This window comes from Barbus barbus (genome assembly GCF_936440315.1).
Source record: "Barbus barbus genome assembly, chromosome: 45".
NCBI lineage: Eukaryota > Metazoa > Chordata > Actinopteri > Cypriniformes > Cyprinidae > Barbus > Barbus barbus.
The window spans coordinates 3,283,821-3,306,165 of record NC_136723.1 but is presented as its reverse complement, the minus strand read 5'-3'; the positions used below and the strand labels follow the sequence as shown (position 1 = coordinate 3,306,165).

The window sequence follows — 22,345 nt, the reverse complement described above, 5'->3', positions numbered from 1 at the left end:
TACGTTTGGCCATTTTTGCAGTTTTTTTTTCGTTTTATTTTAAGTTTTATTCATTAATAATACTTTCACTGATGGCATACAATCGGAAACAGCAGGAGTTGTTTCCGTCGGCTTCTCTGATTAAGAAAAAATCCAAGCCACCACCTGCAAGTGATATGATGGACAAGATGAAGAACACTTTTACACACTTTGAGGACATTCTAAGAACCGAGTTGACGGCGAGTTCGCTTCTCACATGTCAGTTGTTCAGTCACTATGCTCTAAACTGGATCTTCTTACAGGGGAGATGAGAGAACAAAAGAAAGTCGTCACAGATCACGATAGACGCGTTGCCGCACTCGAGCAACAGGTTGTGGACTTACAGGATCGCAATAGGCGCAGCAATCTGCGTCTGATTGGATTGCCTGAAGATTCCGAAAATGACAACCCTATGGGCTTTTTGAAAAGATTGTGCTAAACCACGGGTTTTCATCTTTAAACTGCTGTGGTACACAGACAGGGAGCTCATTCTGCAGGCCACCAGACTTCATGCCCCGGTGAAATGAGAGAAGCTGGCATCCAGAATGTTCTCCTTTATCCTGCAACGCTGAAGGTCATTCTCAATCAAGGTGAACCTAAAATGCTACACTCCCCAGAAGCAGCAAGAGATTTTCTCAGATCCCTTTCATCCACCAACTCTCAGTGAACTCCAGCTGGACATTTGCTGTCTAATCGGAGAAGAGATGCTCTAAATGGTTAGGTGGCTGTCTTTCACTGTTCACTTTAATGTTCACTTCTTAATTCATAGTTACTAGATATATATAAAAACATATTTTATTTATGTTTCTAGTTGTAGTCTTTCTCTCTCCCTTTTTTATATATATATTTATTTTATTATATATTTTTTTTAATAGAAATACTATCTAGTCAATATGTGACTATGGGGCCAAATGTTGGTGCTACAGTAATATTTGTTGGGTACTGGGATATGTTTGACTCCGTGCCATTTTTTCATGAATGACTTTTGTGACTTCACCTTTTCCGTGAAGATGTTTACTGTTAGCAGCAAAAAATTGCCTGTCAACCGTTGGAGTCCTCCTCACACAATGGACAGATGAACCTGGACTGTGTTTGTTGGACATTGTCTCGATGGAACTCAACTTCTCGTGTCCATGGATCTAGTATGGAAACTGTAAGTTTGTATCATTCAGCGTTTGATGTTGTGTCATCTTTTCTGAAATCCATGTGAAAATTATTTTATTGTGGGTTCTGAATTTGCACAGTTGTTTTTTGTTACTGCTGTTTCAGGACGAAAATTTAATAAAAAGTTCTTAACAAAAAAATATATATACTGTACAGTATTGTGTATTTTACCACTCAGTGACACCACGTGACCAGTCAGACTATTTCAGAAAACTGTAATCATGAAACTCATAGCACAAGAACAGCTTCTGTGAGGTTAGAACATAATGCAAGTCTGTATTTTGGCAAGCTTCATTGGCTATTTACATGCAATACAAGCACTTAAATGAACACACCACATCAAAGTCTATAGGGAAATCATTAGAGGATATTTCCACTTGGTCACTACATGTGTTTTACTGATCAAATAGCTATCCAGTCATTAGGTGAATTCAATCTGAAATGCATTTCAGCCAAGTGTAATGAATCTGGTTGATGAATGGAATGAAATGAATTAAAATGAATGAAGTGACCAAGTATAAATACTCCCTTAGGTTGTAAAAAAAAAAAATCTTATCAAACTGTAAACTGAAAGATAACCCAATACTAATAAAAATATTAATACATAATATAAAAAAAACAAATGCATCATTAGTTATACAAAGAATAGCAAAAGTCATAATATTGCCATGAAATATATAAATGAGCTAAAACAAGAATTAAGATGCATCTCTTCACTGCATGCTATCTAAAGAGGACTAAAGGTTTGAAGGAACTGGCCTTAGAGAAAATGTGTTATATACAATAACACTGGCAGTGTCTTCACATAATTAGCAAATGCTGAAAATGAAAAACATCATAAGAATTCACAAACAGGTTTACAGAAATGCATGCCATCCTTCTTTCTTAACCTCTCCTCTGAATGCAAAGAAACATGCAACATCTGAACGGTTAAGTGGAACTAAAACAATCATCATTTCAAATGAAAGACAGAGAATTACAGAAGAGTTTGATGTAACTCTGAGGTTTCTACTTATATTTCTATGCTTCCAGTCATCGTCACTGCACAGGTTGCCATGACGACTTCATGCACTTGCTGCTGCTGCATTGTCAAAAAAAAGCACTTGAATATTATATATAGAGTTATTTTAGGTTTCATCATGACTGTTTACACTAGAGGATTTGATCATTGTAGTTTCAATTTGTTAAATTGTTTTATTATTTGTATTCATAATCAATTATCAATTTGTCGTCAATGTCAAGCCAATCTCAAGATCAGTTCAACATTCAAAACAGTAAAGATTTGATCATAAGTTTTAACACTGTCCAGCTAAACTTTCTGATATTGTACTCAATGCTAATTTGGCGTCATGCATCTGTAAGGCTATGCATTTGAGTCATTTAGGCATAAGAGCTTCACCATCATCAACTTTTGAGGACAAAGTGATGCCCTTGTAGTCCACCAAGACCCAACCTACTAACCTGCCAAGATTAAACTAGCCTGAAGTCTTCTGATAAACTCGTAACTTTTGTTATTGTGCACAATATTCACAGATCTAATTTTAAGAGTTTGAACACCAGGCTGTCCTTTAATCAGTTTTGTTCACATTCTTGTTTCCTCGGATGGGCGACTCATGTAGTCCTGAATTGCCTGATGCAGTGGCAGCCATTTTGCTGTAGATGATTTTATTGCACTAATCCATCTGAAAACAGAAGCGAAAAGGATGATGTTAATTCCTACCATTTCACCCATGTGCTGCCTAATGCCTTCCAGTCACAAATTAAGATTTGCATACAAAAATGCATACTTTTTTTTTCCATATCATGGGCAACAGGATTTTCAAAAGATTCAAAATTGTGTTTCAAGATCAAGCTTTCATGGTTTGGAATGACATGGGGGTGATTTAAATGATGTCAAAATTTCATTTTTGGGTCAACTATTCCTTTAATATATTTTTTCATTGAGTCGTTTTGTAGACTGATAATTAAAAAAAAATAGTTTTCAGCCCTTTTGACAGTCCCACTTGTTCGAAAAGTTTAATTGTAAAATAATACTGTCAAAATCTTTACTGTTTTTTGTGTAAGCAGTCTTGACTAGCATTATGAAGTGGATTTAATGCATATAGTCTACTGAATGCTTTTATAATTCAATATCAAGCTAATTACCGCTTGTTCTCGTTTGCATTCTCTGCACAGAGGTAGAACACTTTGAACTCTTCAGACGGAGGTCTGAGCTCAAAAGCAGATCTTCTGGATCCCACTGGCTGATCCCTCACTGTGTAGCCATGCAGGTAGATTCCTCCTGCAACAAGACAAATGAGAGCTACTGTTTTAGCTGTCATAGCAATACTAGAATGAAAAACTAAGAACATTTGCATGAAAGAACATAAATAAAGCTATACCATATGTCTGATATATACACTATTTGGAAAAGAGTATTGGGACACCTGACCAGCAGGTACTTTAATGACATTGTATTCATATGCACTTAGTCCCTCCTTTTGCAGCTATAATACTTCCACTTTTCTGGGAAGGCTTTCCACAAGATTTTGGAGTGCTTCTGTGGGACTTTTTGCCTGTTCATCCAGTAGAGCATTTGTGAGGTCAGGCACATTCACTACTGCGCAAAAAGTCTTAGGTCATTAGTATTCTCACCACCAAAAAATGGTTTTAATCAGTTGTTTCTATCTTTTGTTGTAGTGTCTCAGTAGGAAATATCAGTTTACATTTCACAAACATTCTTCTTGCCGTTAACTGTAATTACATTTACATTACATTACATTTTTGCATTTAGCAGACGTTTTTATCCAAAGTGACTTGCATTGCATTCAAGTTACAGTTTTTTTTTTACATTTTTATCAGCTCTTGCTTTCCCTGGGAATCGGACCTATGATCTTGGCATTTCTAGCACCATGCTCTACTATTTGAGCTACAGGAAAGCTCAAATATAATAATCATCATAATTGTGAAGCGTTCTAGTAGATACACTGTAACAGACGTACCTATTGCGCAGGTTGACCGAATGCTGGCGTAGAAATAGAGGCATCCGTCCTTCAACACACAGTAGTGCTGCACCCATGAGTCCTTGCTCCTGTCCAGCTGGTGCAGTAACCCAAGGCATTCTGGGTTCTTGACTGCCAGAGGGGGCAGGTTTGAGTTGTGTCGAGTCACATCCACCCACACGTGATTCTGCCTCAACAAGCACCATCATTAGCATTATGAGCATTACAACAACATCATTAGTCACTAGCTTTCAGCCAATGCGATTCAGTTTATTAATTTATCCTGAGTTGAAATTTGGAACGAAATACACTATTTTGTGTAATGATGCCACAGCAAATAATGCATGCACAGATGAATAGGAAGTTACCTGTGTAATAGGATGAACTGCTCTACCCATAGCCTCCAGCCACCTGAGAAACAAAAAATTACAAACTCATGTTATTTGTTTTTACCAGATTGCCTTACAGTACTGGCAGTCCCTCTGAAACAAGCTGGATGGCACGATGCAAACAGCAGCAACATTAAGTCTTGTTGCATGGGAAAGGCTCTATGAGCCTAATTCATTTCAGTGTTGGGGAAGCTACTTTGAAACACTTATGTGACAAGCTACACTGCGAATCCTGATTCTTTACAGGTATTTTCTCTCGGGACCACCTTCAAGTACCACCCCTACTTTATGTGATGCTGGAGGATGATTGTGCCAGTTTTTTTTTCAACTGCTTACACACAAAATCTTTACTCGTCACACAATTTCTGAAAGCTGACACTCAAACAGCAGAAGCACACACCAAATCTGCAAAACCAGACACTAATTCTCAGCCTTTGACTCAGTTTTCAATTTCATAAAACACTTTTTGCAAAACACAACACACAATTCTCTATGTAACACACAAAATTCTAACAGGAATTAATATTATGGTAAAGGTGTTAGCAAATGTTTGCTTTTAAGATGTGTTTGTGATATTTCGAATGCAGTGCTTCATTTTGCAAGAGATGTGAGGCATTTTGCATTTTGTGTGTGCAATTCTTAAATTGTGTGTAAAGTTTTGAAAAAAAGAGGCAAAGTTCTGAAAATGTGTGTAAGCAGTTGAAAAAAAAACTGTAATAAGCTCACAAATTTTAATTACTGTCTTTGGGCCATTTCTTTAACCTTTTGTAAGAGCAATTTTTATGATTATCTCATTAAATCTATCTTTGTTAATTAGCGTTTATGAAAACTTCTCGGCATGAAAACAAAAGTTATATAAAATAAGAATAAATGATATACAAAACATGAGCAAGGGACGTTGAAGCGGTTCATGACTTCAGTCTAGCGTGAGGTCACGGAGTTCTGCACTCTCGCAAATACTCCCATTATACCCCTGAATCAGTTTACACTATGAAATGAATCTCTGGTTTACATCGCACCTGCATCTTTTATGATGGGAGAATCTGTATGAGAGCTGAATTCAGGAAGTGAGCTGATCTGATTGAACATTGCATCTTGAATTTGGGTGCATTTTTGGTCACACCTATTCATTTCTGATCCTGGTAAGACTGCAGTTTTTGTTTAATTTATTTGATGAATTTATACCCCCGGTTTCACAGATTTTAGTCTAGGACTAGGCTTAAGCCTTGTCTAAGTCTGAGCTGTTTCAACTGAAAGAAATTTGCACTGACTGATCTTAAAATACAACAGTGCCTTTGTTTTGCCTCAAGATGCACACCAGTAATGCTTTTTTCTAAGTACGTTTATAAAAATGACTTAAATGTCCTAATTGAACAATGGCCTAATCCTGGCTTAGTCTATAAGCCCTGTCTGTGAAACCGGGCCATAGAGTATTACACTATAAGGCTGTTATCACATTCAAGACACTGAGTCATACATTTCTTTAAAGCTGCTAGGAAATGACATGCATTATGAAAGGAGCTATATAAATAAATACAAAAAAATCGACCAATGCTTGTTTCATGACCACGCCTTTTAATAAAGCTCTGCAGATGGATTTGCATGCCTCACACTTCTGTCACTCCGTTACAATAGCCATTTAACTATAAATTTCAATATCAAAACAGTAAAAGCTGTGAAGGAGCCATAAATCAGTTATCTAATTCAGTGTTTGTTTAGCAGACTAACCAATTTACCAAAATGACTTTACATTGCTGATCATAGTGCAGTGTTTTGTTATGCTACACCATCACTGCAGCTTGTTACTGAAGAGCCAAACTATTTTGAAAACAGCTGAAGTGTCACATAGTCTGACTACTTCCAATAAATCTCTCGGTTTATAAAAGCACTGCGTGTTCTCACCTCTTCATCTCTTGGTTTGATGTGGCACACAGGTAGTAAACTCGGTTCCCGGACACAGGGCAGCATCTGAACACAAACGGCTTTCCTAAACTGCTGTCGGCCTCCACCAACGCCCCTTCCAGACTCACCACAGACAGAGCTTGGCTCTTCCCTTCATCCTGTCGACGAGAAACCAAGTTTATATGGCACTGCACATTCAGATTTTACAGGTGCATCTGTCAGGATGAACAGAAAACTGCACTCACACGCTTGTTTCTGTAGTAATAGAGGCAGCAGTCGTGTCTGAGCACAAACCACCTCTTTCTCCAGCCTTTCAGCAGACTGGACTGAGTTCGCTTATGCAAGTAACCCCTGCACGCCGGTCGAGGAGTGTTCGGCATTCGACCGATATCCGAGCCAATGGTCAGTGTCAAAATGTCTGGGCCTTTATTATTCGAACCAGAAATCACAAAAAACAATTAGACACAAAATTATTTCATGAAGTTGTACAATAGCACTGGTATGGCTTCATTGATAGTCCACGATAATTAATTGCTATACTTATATTATTGTATTGTAACTGATTACTTTTAATTACTTCCCTAAATTTCTAATGTTTTCCACTGTTAATCATTTTCAAACATGTAAATCAGGCAGGGTTAACCTTACAGTAATACTCAACACTGATTACTGTCACTTTCAAAATCCTTCATCACTTGAATTAAGATTATAATCATTTAATTTTAAAGCACAGCCACCAAAAAATCAGACTTACTTTAAAACCATTCTGAGGTTAAATACAGATTTAAAACCATAACAAGATATAGTTTAGTAGCTATGATACAGTTTTTGCAAATCAAATCTTGCATGGCTATGACAGGAAACACTGGCATCTAACAATAGCTTGGAAAAAACTTTTAATCTTAAAAATATAAAGCATAAACATAAACGTCTCGAAGTTATCGAAGAAGCATCTATTCTGTGTCCTAAATTCCTAAAACATTGGTGTCAAATAGTAGTCCCTGCAAGTTATGAAAAAAAATGAATTAAATCTGTATGTGCATGTGTGAATATATTCAGATGCAACCCTCTGTAATAATTAATATTTTCATAAGAAACTGTAATTTAATACAATTACATTCTCTGTAACCGTAACTGATTACAATTACATTTATTTTGGGTAACACTTAATTTTAAGGTGTTTTAGTTACACAAGTTACATGTACTTACTATTATAATAACAATACATAACGCATAATTACATGCAAGTAACCCTAACCACATAGTAAGTGCATGTTGTTTATTAAAATTACTCAGTACCTACATTTATAATTACACTGTAACAAGGACACCTTAAAATAACCTTATTTTGTAATAAAATGACATAGTTTAGTTACATGTAAGTTACTTCCCAAAACTGCAACTATATGTGAAACTACCAGTCAATATACAGTAAATGGTTACAGAGAAAACCTCAATCTAAAATCACCTCAAAATATCAAAACCTTGTCCGTGAGAAATGCAGTAATAATGTTGTCTGAGTGTCCACCCTACCTTGCCGTGCGAGGTCAGCCGCTTCTGAGTGTGGCACCATAGTGACATCGGTGCCGTTTACCGCCAGCACAAAGTCTCCAACCTGCAGGCTTGCCTCCTCCGCTGCTCCATCTGAAACACAGCACACCAGCAGCTCTATCTGACTCCATCTGAGCGCTCAACTTCTGAGGAGCATGGCCCATGAACAGCGCACTCTTTACTACTTTACACCAAAAATAGTTATTTTATGGCATCGCTGTGAAGAACCTTTTAAGCACCTTTATTTTTAAGAGTGTACACAAATGAGACCGTACATATTCATATGAATTTACTGACCGTTTGTAATGTAAGTGTTACTAAATGCACTGTAAGTGTTTTGACTCTTTAGTCATGAATTTGCGGCTAATTTGCCATAGTTTTAGTACTACAACCATAACAGCTCTTTTAGCAAAGTAATCTCATGAAAATCTAGTGCATTTTATTTTATGCATTTGGCTGACACTGTAATCTACGTGATTTAAGGGTCACCAAGATTATTAACAATAAAGATAATTTAACTAAAATGCATATTCAGTATTTCAGAATATATTGACGAGTATATTTTTTTAATCATTATTGAGTTATGTGTAGGTCATTGCACAAAGACATGTTTAAACTTTAAAGATGTATTTAAAACATGCAGTACAATGTACGTGTGTTAAAATATCCACTATGTAGTAAGCTTGAGCGCTTTAAAGCAGGATGGATTCTGATTGGCTTTGAATGTTGTTATCCTTCATCAGCTGGAAAACACATTCTGATTTCTACGATATTGTTCCTTTGTGTTGTTATCATTATAGTTGTGTTGTGGGCTTCTCCTATTCCCTCTCTCTATTTGGTGTGAACAGGCCTTATACAATGCCTTCAAGCTATTTATTTATTTATATATTTATTATTGAAATGTTGTTATATGCATGTGTCAATTTTATTTAATCTCTTTATTTTCTTAAATATGTGGGTATATAGTATAGAGTTGTAACTTTTAGTTTTAGTTACTTTTTCTTATTTGTAAGTCGCTTTGGACAAAAGCATCTGCTAAATGACAAAAGTAAGCTATTATTTTTATAAAAAATTATAAAAAAAATAACTTGAGTTTCTCATTCTTTTACTTTGACATGCACCAGATATGCATCCTTGATAATAACTTACTTGTGTCCACCTCAGTAACCACGATGGGTTTGGAGAACTGAATCCTGAAGCCCCAGGGATACTCGCCCATGCCTTTGCTGATTTTCACTGTTCGCTCACGAACTGAAACATATAATGCATCTTTAAACACAACAAATCATAAACAGCCAATTCTAGCCTATATTCATCCGAGATGGCCATGAACCCACTTGCTGCTGGTCGAGTACAGCTGCTGAGACGGTGTGCACCTTCATTCTGGTTAACTTCTTCTCCATGGTATATCCATGATACTGAGTGAAAGGTTTCTGTGTAAAATCCTCTGTCCTCAATATCCCGCATTGACATATCCACTGAACGAGTGTCCTCAGAGTTCAATGTGTCTTAATAACAAAACAAGACAATGTTTTAAATAAAAATGCATTCTACCTACTGTAGTCTACATTTCGATAGTCAATAGTAATTTTCACAATAACTTTCTACCAAATATATGCCAGAAATCTGAGGTTTCAATCAATACTTCCTTTGAAACCAATCAGACAATTGACACATATGTTGAGCGTATATGTAAGTGAATACCTGATTCCTCTGTGATATTACTAGCAATAGAACTTCCTCCTGCAGAACTGCGCTGTTTGCTCTCCTTGAAGAGCTTGCGTCTCCTTGCCCAGTGGTCTGAATGCTCCTCTGAATCTTTATGAATGGAGTCTGTTGGAGGCCTGAGGTGTTCTTTGACCTCTAATGAATCTATGATTGATAAAACACACAAAAATCAATAGGCCTGATTGCATCAACATTGTAAAGCCACAGCCAACAAAACACTGGGTCTCATTCACTAATAAGTGTGTATGTTTTTCGTATACGCACATTTGAACTTCTCACGAAAACTTTCCGCCTAATTCACAACACGTGCGTACGCACATGAGCTTGTTCTTAAACTCGTTCTTCTGTTTGTGAATCTGGGGTCTTCTAAAAGAGCGCCCGCGTGCACGAGGTTAGTGATTAGCATAATACACGACCACACAAGCTCCATATAAGGGCTTTCCCTTTTTTTTTTTTTTTTTTAGGGTGTGGTAGGTGTAGACATTAATAAATCATAATGTAACAGGTAGCATTTTTCGTTGTCGAATTGTACTACCTACTGTTTTAATGGGAGGTAGGAAAATCTGACAGGGTAGCACAAATCGTCAGAACACCGGCCCTGCTGTGCGCTCTCTAAAGACGCGCTCTCTCCTTCGAGCACGCGCCGCAATGTCTTCAAGCAGTACCAAGTGCACCATGCCTCCAAACATAAGGTGAGAAACAATAATCACCGTTTATATAAGGATAGATCAGGTGATTTGTTGTTTGGACCTAATTATATATATATATTATTATATATATAATTGGACCTCTATACTTTATTATCAATTTTAAGGTCTAGTTACTTTTCACCCACCCTGTACATAACATATCTAATTATATGTGGGGTTCTTTATACATGCTTATAAGGCCCCGGGCGTGCATGATTATTGCGCACGTGTGGTATAAGTTGTTCTTGAATTTTTTCGTACATTTAGAATAAATTTTACTACGAAAGTTTTTGATGAATCATGATTTATTCATGAAAACGTCCGTACGCACATTGCACGCAAAACTTTGTGCGTACGCATGTTTAGTGAATGAGACCCACTGTTTTTAGTCATTTTCAGCTTCAGGACACAGATTGGTAATCCAACAACACAGATCCAAATTTAATGATCCTACAAAATAACTGTAAACAAAAATGTGCAGAAATCATTGGTAAAACAATCTGCAAAATTATTAAAATTACCATTTTGGTTTCTAAATGACTCTAAACTTTGGTTTTTAAATGTGTTTGTCTCCTTTGATGTAAATTCTTCTAACCATTTTTAAAATGAACGTAAACTATAAATATGAACTAAAACTGAACGGAAAGTCACTGGCTGCGTCCGAAATCGCATACTTCCCTACTATATAGTATGCGAAAAACAGTATGCGAGGCGAGTAGTATGTCCGAATTCATAGTATTCTAAAAACAGTAGGCGAGAATTACCCGGATGACCTACTACTTCCGCCCGAATTCTGTAGTAGGCATACGATGGACACTTTACTATCCCATGAGGCCACGGGAGAGGCGTCATATTCGAAAAATGGCGGGACGCGGCTGTTTTCAAGTACAAGTACCTCAAGGGAAATCGTTGTCATTGTGGTTAAATTGCACTTGTTTAAAATAATCAAAGTAAACGGCTGACTTATGAAAGTTTAACCGTTGTAAATCGATGAGATGACTTCATGAACATGGCGGATGTAGTATGTCCGAATTCTATTCATACTACCCTCATTCATACTATATAGAACGTACTTTTTTAACGGTCGAGAAGTACGTTTGAATTCAAATGTAGTACCTACACAAGTAGTATGCGATTTCGGACGCAGCCAGTGTCTTAATTAGCGAGTCACTGATTCATTCATTCAATGATTCAATATGACTCATTCAAACAATTCATTCAAAGCAAGTCACTTTATGAATGGGTCTTTGAATCATTGACTCAACCAATTCATTCAAAAAGGCCGAATCATTAAAATACCACTGTGACTTTTTCATGGGCAGAACAGAGCAAAAACAGTTGATATCAACAATATTGTTTCTAAAATGGGTCACTTAATATTAACGTAAACATTGAAAATTTAACTTATTTATTTAAAGCTGCAGTCCATAACTTTTTTTGTGTTCAAAATTTACAAAATGTATATATTAAGCGAGTACAGCATGAATCCATTTTCTTGAATCGCTACGGTACACCTATAATAAGTGTTTATATTCGGACTATTTTCGACTGGTTCGGGTCGGTACTGCTGTGGAGTAGCCCAGTACTTAATTCGTCAGACATCAACAGAGAGAAGTAGCTCCGGCTACAGTCTTCTTCCACAAGACGCATGCAGTTCTGTTTATTAAAAGTTATGGACTGCAGCTATAAACTGTAATCAGACAACCACAATATCATAACTGAAACATGAGCGAGAGAGAGAGTGAAACTGTTCGAGTCTGTTAGAGGGTAAATATTTTCAGTTTCAGTCTCTCCAGCATTCAGAGTTTTAAGGAGGTTGTGACCCACCAGTGAAAACCACTTTTATGAAAACATACAATATTTTAGTACTCACTTTTTGAGGCACTTTGCCGTTCAGACAAGTCATTTTTATAAAGTTTGTTTGTCCCATAGACATCTGTGCTTATTTTATCCAGGGGTTCATTTGGTTGCACTTCTCCAGGCTGTTGAGAGGACGTGCCCATATGTAAGATTAGCTTACTGTTTGCAGAGGTTGTGCTTTTTTGTGCTTGTGAGTAATCCTGGAGCTCCTCCACCGCTTCTCTGATGCTGGCGAGGTCCTCTATTGGAGACGGACTAGGAGACTCACTCACAGGGCTCAAAGCATCTATCTGATGCTCCTCATCAAAAGGGAAGACATGGTTGCCCTGCAGAAATCTCTGCTCACAGTCCCCAGTGATTATTGTCATTACCGAACCTCTTCGTTTCTTCGGAGCGTTGGCTTTGTCTCCATCACACGTGTAATGCTTGACACCGTTGGGTAATCCTTCATCGATTTGTTCCTCAGAGTTGCACAGGGAAGGTGGGATGACATGAATAAGAAGCTCCCTTTGATGTCTCTCCATGGTGTCACCTGGAGAAATGGACTCATCCAGCTCCACCATCTCCTCGTCAAAGCCACTTTCATTGACTTCATTCAGCTCAGGCGCACCATCAAGGATCATCAAACCAGAAATCGGTTGCTCCATCTCATCCAGCTGTGCTGGCCCCTGATATTGTTCGCCTCTAAAGAAGACTTCTTCTGGGCTCTCATCGGACCTGGATGGATAGAAGGGGTTCTTCGTTGAGCTGTAAGCTTTAAATTTGTGAATACAAGAGTCGGGACCTGTTGTGGAGCTGGAGCTTGGTCTATAGCTGCTGCTGCTGGAAGATTTGCGGCTCCCAAGGGGACGTAGTCTTTCGTCTTCCGCGTAAAATCTGCCCATCTTCTCTACCTGAGAGGGAAGCGACTGCATAAAATACGACGACAGTGTGCCAGAGGAAAACGACTCTCTGTATGAGGGAATGCTGTCTCTGGCTTGACTCATATGATTTGTCACTCCCGGATACGTCTTTCGTCTTTTGGGTGGTATGTCCATGTAGCCTGCAGGATCAGTTTTGCTTTCTAGGATGGCGATGCTGTTGTTGCGCAAGCGAGTTTTCCTTTCATGATTGTCGATGAAGTTTTTAGTGAAAGAAGATCTGTTTATTGAAGCTTTGGGATTCGTGAACAAACGCTCCTGAGGACTCAAGGACTCATTTGTCCTGTTGTCCAGTGTATTCTGGCACGTGAACTCTTTGCACAAGGTAACCTCAGATGATGTCTGCGTGCAGTTAGTGTTGTTGGGGTCAGCGAATCTTTCTCTGGGACTGATCTGACAAGATGCAACATTTTCTGAAAGGAAATCCAGTGCATTACTCTTCCCATCAGCAAATTCATCAGGGGGAGGGATATCCCATAATGCCTCGTTACTGAGACTGCTGGGCAGTGAGCGCTGTTTCGGATGTTGCCAGAAATCAGAGGGTGATGAACAACGGGAGGATCCATCAACCAGTGTGAAATCTGTGTCCGTCTGGCCACCTGTGTTTCCCCAACGGTAGTTGTTTTTACAGCAGCTTTTACGGCAAGCCATTTCTTCGGGATCGTCCCATGAACTCTGACTCTTGGAAGCATGTGATGGCTCCGAATTCAGCTCTGCAATGCTAATCTTGTAGCTGATATTCTCACTGATGTTTTGTTTGTAATCTGCTCCATGTTGGTTCCATGAATAGACGTGGGTGTTTTTTTGATGTTTTTCAGTTCTAAAATGAGTTTCTTCTCTTTGGTCTCTGTGGTTTTGAATGATAAAGGTTGCCTTGATATTTGAATCATCAGAAGTCACGACTTCATTGATCTCAAGCTTCACATTTGGGCTCATGCACTTGACCTCAGTGATTGTGACTGCTATCACACTGCTAACCGTTGCTTCATGGCACTGTTCGAACACAACTCTTGGAGAAGACAGTCCAGATTTATCGATGGTCACAGAATGTGTGATTTTTAACCCTGGACCTCTGTCTACTGGTTCTGAGTTTGGCTTTTGTCTGTCGTTTTTCTCTTTGTTCAGAAAGAAATCTTGGCTACTCCCAGATGTGTTTTCTTTCTCTGTGGTTGTAGTCTCCGTCTCCTTCTCGTCTTCAGACACTGATAGTTCATGCTCTTTACAGAAAGAGTCAGTTTCTCCCTTCTCTGCAGCTTCCACAGTGTCCACCATAGTGTGTCTTTGAAAATTATATGGAGAGATGCATCCTGTACAAAAAGAAAAGAGATTTAGATGCATTGCATTGTTCATATCTTTCTTCAGTCTTATTTGTAACAGAATACTTGTTTATGTTTGAAGGAAAACCCCAAAAAAGCTTCATTTTAGCAATCATAAAGTTGCTTAACCTATCAAGAATATTCCAAAAATTAAGTACTTGTAATTAGATTACATTACATTTTTTAATTATTCATAATCAGATACAGTTACTTTTTGTTGATTACATGAATACATATTCACACAGTAGCAATAAATTATTCATAAATGATTGATTTTTCATCTTTTAAATGTTCTTTTGTAAAATAACCTACTGCTTATATATACTCAGAAAGATTTCCAGGTTTGTAGACATTCACACAAAGACCAGTCACTAGTCAGATGGCTATAATTACACAGAAAATTGAAAGACCACACAGCATTTGACCTCTGGATTCACAGAAATCCTTTAAATTTTAAGAAATGTTTTCTTAGTATTTCAACATTGCATCATGAACACATTAATGTTTATCTGAAATATCACTCAGTGGTTGTTTTAACCATGTATTACTATGCTTCGGAAAACTTCTGTCTTTCAAACGCATTAAAATGCGTAAGTAACACATTTGCATGTTCATGGTTCTCTGACATTGGTTAACAGTCACACGACATGCAGGTAAACAAAAAAAAAGAAAAAAAAGAGTTATTTTTAGTAAGCGTTTTCGTTTGACTGTTGCTTTTATTAAACTCATGAACCCTCTGCTGTCCCAGTTTGGGAAAACTTGACGCAATATAATGTTTAATGCTTTTCAGGTTAATAACAACGAATCAAATTACGGTAATTTTCTTTCTTTTTCTAATTTTATACCAATATGTGACCCTGGAACACAAAACCAGTCTTAAGTCGCTGGAGTATATTTGTAGCAATAGCCAAAAATACATTGCATGGGTCAAAATTATACATTTTTCTTTTATGCTAAAAATGATTAGGATATTAAGTAAAGATCATGTTCCATGAAGATATTTTGTAAATTTCCTACTGTAAATATATCAAAACTTTATTTTTTATTAGTAATATGCATTGCTAAGAACTGCATTTGGACAACTTTAAAGGCGATTTCCTCAATATTTTTAATTATTTTTCTCACCCTCAGATTTTCAAAAAGTTGTATCTCAGCCAAATATTGTCCTAATAAACCATACATCAATGGAAAGCTTATTTATTCTTTATGAGATGATGTATAAATCTGCTTAATATTTCAAACTGGTATTTGTTATCATATTATTTAATTTTATTATTATAATCAAACACACTGGTTTGTAGCACAAATAGTTTTACCTGCACTTTATTACTAGTTATTTACTTTTAGCAGCCAATAAATCAGAAGTCTCACACATTTAAAGATAACCGTTTACGTCCGTGTTCCTAAACAAGGTGGATACAGTATAGCCTCAAGTAGTATTCGGACACTTAAGCCACACTTGTCTCGACGTCTGGATGTTATTGTAAAGAGCTCTAGTATCAATCATTTGTAAATGCCTCTAAGTTTGATATTTTGTTACCAAATGCAATGATTTTTTATGTGTGGCTTAGTATCCGAATGCTTTTTTTGGCCATTATGATTTCTGTTATACAGTATCATAATTATATTATACACATAGTCAACTGCTACATTCTACATTCTGTAGTTACAAATATAATTTGGTAAATTTTTATTGTCATTTTAGAGCTCTCAAAGCAGATTTTTGTGTGATTGCGAGTGCTGTGAGTCCTAATCGGGCACCCGTGTCTGGGCTGTGCTGCAGGCGTGGGGCTAAGCGTGACTCAGACAGTGTTTAGAGGATTACGCTCCACACATGGCCCCGGAGCCACATATAGATCAGCACTCACGTTTACTGCTGCTGGAGCTCCGCCTCCTGCGACTGTTCCTCCTCTTCCTCCGACTCATTCTGCTGGATGACCTGACATCTACAGCCCTGTACACTAAAACATAGAAACATGGGGCAATTCCATCTTCTGTGTTGTTTGTTTATAAATGATCTTGTTCATTCATAACCTTATCAATTAATGAATCAATTCAAACTAATGGTCATTCATACAAGCTGAAATGTTGAAAATGAAAATGTTTTATTATTGTAGAAATGAACATGAATCTAGATGAATAAATGCTGTAAAGTATCGTTCACTGTTATTTCAAATGACCTCATACATTAAAAGTCCAAATATTTCATAGGGTCTCTCAATATAATCATAAAAGCTGTGTGCATAAATGCTGTCGGTCAACAAACAACAAAAATCACTCCATAAATGAAACATTAGTTCGTGATTCAAGAACTTTCTCATTTAATTGTATTGGTTTGATATTCCAAAAAATATATTATTATTTTAATGGAAGACAAAACATGACAAATGTGTATGTCTGCCTTGCTAAATTTTGCAAGAGTCAGCAAAGTCCTACGACAATCACTAACTATAAGAGACGCATTATATAGAACTATATGGATAAATGTACATTCATACCTTAAGGCAGTCAGTGCACGTTTCCACAGAGGTTCCTTTAGAGAAGTAATGATGTAAAGCCGGTATTTGCATCAACAGCAGCTGATATCAGGGCACTGCTCCACTTCTTATTGTTCTATTCTTGACATAAAGCCCAGAAGGAGCTTAAATGAACTAATCCTCCTCAGACCCAGCCCTGTGTCAGTGCATGAAACACCCTTTTGTAAGGTAGCCAATAACAGTTTGTCTTTTGTAAGGAAATGTATTTAGTTATTTATTGTTTGTGGAGGAATAAGTGCAACTTAAAAATAAAATGAGCGAATCAATTAATAACTTATGTATTTTAAATATATTTATTATATTCTGTAAAATAAAACTAAATAATTCACATTTCAAATGGACAAATAAATAGACATATCTAAAACTCCCTTTTTTTGCATTTATAAAAGCACCTAACATCTCTTTTCGCCAGATTATTCAACTATATAAATTGAGAGCATATAACATGGTCACAATGTAGCAAGGTTCTCTCTGGACCACAACAACTTTGTAATAACATAATCACTGCTGTGAGAAGCGTATGTGTTATTATAGCCCTTGGTCTGGAAGCCAAGCTTTGTTTTATTAATTATATTTATTCAGTATATATTTGTTATATCGAACAACATTTTAAACGAGGAATAATTGGACGGTTTTGAATTATTAATTTTTTAAAGTGGCACCCAGAATCCTCTATGACACACGAGTGAAAATGCTTCAATTTTTCAATAACTTAATTCTGCTTAAACTTAAATCTTCTTTCTACATTCGCAACCCCCATCTTCCCCAAAAGACCTACAGTATGCATACATGGAATAAGATAACAAATAATAAAAAAAGAATAAATAAAATGCAAATTATTCTATAGTCACAATACTGAACATCATTAAACTATACATTCAGTCTGCATTGACTTCAAAATATCAGGGCTACTCGTTGTTGTTATTCATTATTTATTTTTTTATTAAAGCTGCAGTCCGTAACTTTTTTTGTGTTCAAAATGTACCAACTTTATGTAATAAGCGAGTACACCATGAGTCCATTTTCCAAACCGTGTTTTTGGCTTGTCCTGAATTACTAAGTTACACCTATAATAAGTGTTTATATTCTGACTATTTTAGACTGGTTCGGGTAGGTACCGCTGCGGAGTAGCCCAGTACCTCAAAGACATGAACAAAGAGAAGTAGCTCCGGCTACAATGTTCTTGCGCAACACGCACGCAATTCTGTTTATTAACTATTTGGCGCTAGAGCGCCAAAAGTTTACAGACTGCAGCTTTAAATAAATAAATGTAGATTTTTGGGGTGAACTGTCCCTTTAAGGATCAGAGCCTGAGTTGACTGAGCTGATATATACATCATGATACCAGCAAAGGCTGATTGGATTGGTTTTGTCAGCACAAAACCATAACAGAAATAGATATGAACAGAATAGTGCTGTAAACTGAATACTATCTGCTGCTCATTTTTATAACTTAAAGCATATTTCCTCTTTTGAACTCTAAATATAGCTCACTCCAGACTAGCTATCAAACACGTTGGAGATTAAGGGACAGGCTGTCAGTTCATTAAGTATTAAGCTGTTTAAGTTGTTAACTGAAGCCGCTCTTCCATTGACATCCATTCAAAAACGCAATTCAGCATCTGCACACCATTCCATTGAAAATACCTGAACCCCTAATTGAATAGCAATGTCATTTTATAACTCTTTTTACATTTAAGGGATCCTGAAACACACTTTAGGTCAGGATGTCTGTAGACTTCATTGGGTTCTATGACATTTTCATTGTCCAAGACAACTGCATTCATCAGGCATGGTTGAAAGAGCAAAGCAAACTGGAAAAACACAGAAGACAGGGCTAACATTAGTAACAGTTTATGAGCTTATAAAAACTGGACTGATGTCAGTCAGTGTCATTAACAGAGATCTTGCTGAAGCAGATGTGCATTTAATGACAGATGTTCTTCTAATGCGTTTCAAGGATCAAAACCAGATTTAGGATGTGAGGCGACAAAGCCTTGTGGAAATGGTTTGTTATGAAACTACAGTATTCAGGCTTAGGATATAACCTGAGCTGTGTTGTCTTCACAAGTGGGTTAGAGATAAGGGAGTGTCTCCATCTCAAGGGTTTTAACGTCCTTTGGGAGGGAACGTCTCCTGTTCTAATGGCTTCCCTGCACTTATTTTGTTCACACTTTAGTATCTCACCCACTTTCACATACTGCTTGCCTCAGTTTTGTCTGTGAGAGGCTGTTATTGGACTTTGACAGGTTGGGAGCCACCGGCGTGAGACTGGCTTTTGTGATAGGGCCTGCACTTCCTGTCAGGGAGCTTTCAGTTTCAGACAGAGTCAAATTAACAACAGTTTAAAGAGAATATGTACAGTAAAATAATATGCTTTAGCATTTTATGTACTGTTAAAATAAAACTAAGTTAAAATAGATCAATATATAAAACAGTTAAACCACAAAAAAAGCAAGATGTCCAAAATTAACAAGTAGACAATAAATAAATAAATTATATATATATATATATATATATATATATATAAATTGATTAATATTGACTTTTTTCACACTGTTCCTTGTATACTATGCTATGTCCTCAAAATGCTTTTATCATAATACATGATTTGTAAATGAATGTATTTGATGTTTTCATCACATAACCATCTCCATATGTATGGCTTTTCTGATATAGTAAACTTGCTCAGTTGCGCACCCGGTACAGCATTCGAGTTGCGATGAGGAGTGCTCGGGTACGAGAAACACTACTATTAACAGCCACAAAGACATTTAGAAGCAAGCTAAAATGTCATGTTTGTTTGTGCAAATGCATCTTAATCTAAAGTTTGCTTTAGTTAACACTTTCAGTTAGGCTTGGGGTGGGGTTGAGTGTGAGTGGAACGTTGTTTATAAAAACAATGGAGCATTAACATTTTAGCGCAGATTCACGTTTATCTGTTTAGAATAAACTAAATGCACTTTTAGTTCCACTCACTGCATATTTCACTTTGAAAGTGTCGCAAAATGTACAAGAAGCAACATAATATAATTTTGCAGTGACACTGAGCTTGGATTACACTGCTAGAGTACACTAGAGTAGGCCAGATCGGTCCTGGTGACTCATTTGTGCTGTTTTGCACTGGTACATGTGGTCACACATCAAGGCAGTAGGTTCATTGGTGAACAGATGTAATGGAGAATTTATGGCGCCAATGATGAGGTGCAGTTAAATACCAGTTGTGCGTCATCCCATTTTCAGTATTCTTGTTTACGCAGTGAACCTACTGGCGCAGCGACTCTCTCACAGTCAAAGCCCTCATCTCATGGGTCCATTACTATCAGGAACCTATCAGGATGCATTTGCCGCTTCGACAGGAGCAACAGCTGCCGTTTAATGGGCATGAAGTCAGTGGAGAGCCGTGACTTGTTCAACTCCCCAACCTCCCTCCCCACTTTTCCATGACACAACCAATCGCAGCTGAAATGGCTTAGGAAAAACCCAAAGGCAGAGATAAAACAAAGGAAACACAATGGCATTATTTCTATTTTCTTACCTTATTTGTAGGATATTAATTTGAGTAACCATTACTTATCTTGCAATTAAGTTAACTGCATTAAGTGAATCCATGTTGCCAGATAATGTTTCCATTGTCTATGTCAAAAATGGGGAGGAATACGTTTTCTGTGGATTGTCACAAATTGTTTTGAGAAAAACATAAAAATATACATTTATGGTTTACTCTTTATTTTTGTAATTTGATTCAGTTGAGTCAGTTTGGCTTAACCTGCATTTAGGTGATTTTATGTAAGCAATATCTGGCAATAGTATGTTGTTTTTCTGCTTGCGTGATCATATTAACTTTAACCTTAGTATAGCATTGTTAGCACATTCTGACTGATTGCATTAGTCTACTGATTATCAATATTGTATCTATCCATCATTTTTCTTCTGTCCCAATTCAGAGGCTGCATCCTTTGAAGGATGCATTCGAAGACCAACTGTGTCACCATCCCATTTCACAATGCTCCGTCCGAACTTCACGGCCTTCAAAGGACTGGAGCTGTGTCCCAATTTGAAGGTTGCATCCTTTGCTATTGGTATTCGAATGCAGCCTTCGAAGGATGCAGCCTCTGAATTGGAACGCAGCTCCAGTCCTCAAATTCTGACTGACAGGCAATCTCACCAATCATAACGCTGTATTTGCCATTTGTCCAACAAACAAATCAGACAGGAGAGTAGATTAACATTGGTGGACTTGAACTTGAAAATGGTGTGTATTGATGTCATACCGCAGTTGAAATAAAATACCTTCTGATGTTCATTCATGTTCATTTGCTATAACTAGTAAATATAAGAGGAAGAGATGATCGGTTCACGTGCCGCTTGAACCAAGGCGCTACAGCGATCTGTCACGACACATTAACGGTAAAAATGGTATTTATTGTTTGAATTTCTTACAAAATGACAAAAATTGAAAGCTGAGACTTTGTTTCTTGCCAAAAGTAACCTGCTTTGTCTTGTCTGTCAGCATGTTGGCAGTTTCCTCTTTGCTCTGCGGTGTATTTTCACAGCGTGAGAACATGATGTGTGGTGTGAGAGCACCATGACTTGTTGGACATAGAAACAGTAACTAAGGGGGGTGGATCTTTGTGAAGGGTCAACTGAAATAGTGCGTTGACGCCATATCGTAGTTACCGTGATTACGAGATACCAACTCATAGAAAGCATTCATGTCCTCGTAGACCTCGTAATTACAACTTGTGAACTGGGAATTTTCTGAGAGCAACCACCTGACCACCTCAGATTCATTAGCCACTATGTTTAGGCATTGATAGTGCGATAGTCCAAGGGTGTGAATAGCTCCAAGTAGAATGTCACATGTTGTCACCTTGAAATTACAGTAATTACGACATGGTGTGAATGCAGCAACAGCTATAGACCGGAAGTCATTCATTTCCAATGTGAGCTGTGTGGAGCACCCATATGCATACGCAGAATTTTCAGGTCTGATTTGTGCTGCAGTTGGAAATATTTGAGTTTATGCAGCTGGACCACCTGACCATATGATAATTAGTAATACTTGTCCATCAAACATTCAAACACTATTTCTGTAAAATGGGTGGTTATGAATAATTTTGTCCAAAATATTTTTTTCTAATTATTAAATGGGCTGATTCATATCTTTTGTTTTGTGTGGATATGTTAGTAGTAGATAACTTTATTATCCCCGTGGGGCAGTTAGGTTTGCAGCACAGTCGCATAGGCACTTTATGACAGGACATCAAACATATAACACCAAACAATT

At 37.3% G+C, this 22,345-nt stretch overlaps 1 protein-coding gene across 1 annotated transcript; it reads right to left on the bottom strand.

Moving 5' to 3' along the window:
- Positions 1 to 1,277: 1,277 nt before the first annotated feature.
- Positions 1,278 to 17,133, bottom strand: LOC306864183 (uncharacterized protein). Its single transcript, XM_079407960.1, has 13 exons — positions 17,017 to 17,133; positions 16,387 to 16,479; positions 12,296 to 14,509; positions 9,710 to 9,877; positions 9,343 to 9,513; positions 9,155 to 9,256; positions 7,988 to 8,098; positions 6,700 to 6,878; positions 6,455 to 6,612; positions 4,532 to 4,574; positions 4,164 to 4,350; positions 3,328 to 3,463; positions 1,278 to 2,864 (listed from the first exon to the last, which is right to left on the bottom strand). The coding sequence occupies exons 2-13, from the start codon at positions 16,442 to 16,444 to the stop codon at positions 2,765 to 2,767; spliced, it is 3,627 nt and encodes a 1,208-aa protein (XP_079264086.1). The 5' UTR covers positions 16,445 to 16,479; positions 17,017 to 17,133; the 3' UTR covers positions 1,278 to 2,764.
- Positions 17,134 to 22,345: the final 5,212 nt, after the last annotated feature.

Coding starts and splice junctions, on each gene's coding strand:
- LOC306864183 (XM_079407960.1), bottom strand. CDS start 16,444: ATGAGTCGGAGGAAGAGGAGGAACAGTCGCAGGAGGCGGAGCTCCAGC. Junction 14,510..16,386: donor GAGCTCCAGCAGCAGTAAAC/GTGAGTGCTGAT, acceptor CTTTTTGTACAG/GATGCATCTCTCCATATAAT. Junction 4,351..4,531: donor CAGTTCATCCTATTACACAG/GTAACTTCCTAT, acceptor TTGTTGAGGCAG/AATCACGTGTGGGTGGATGT.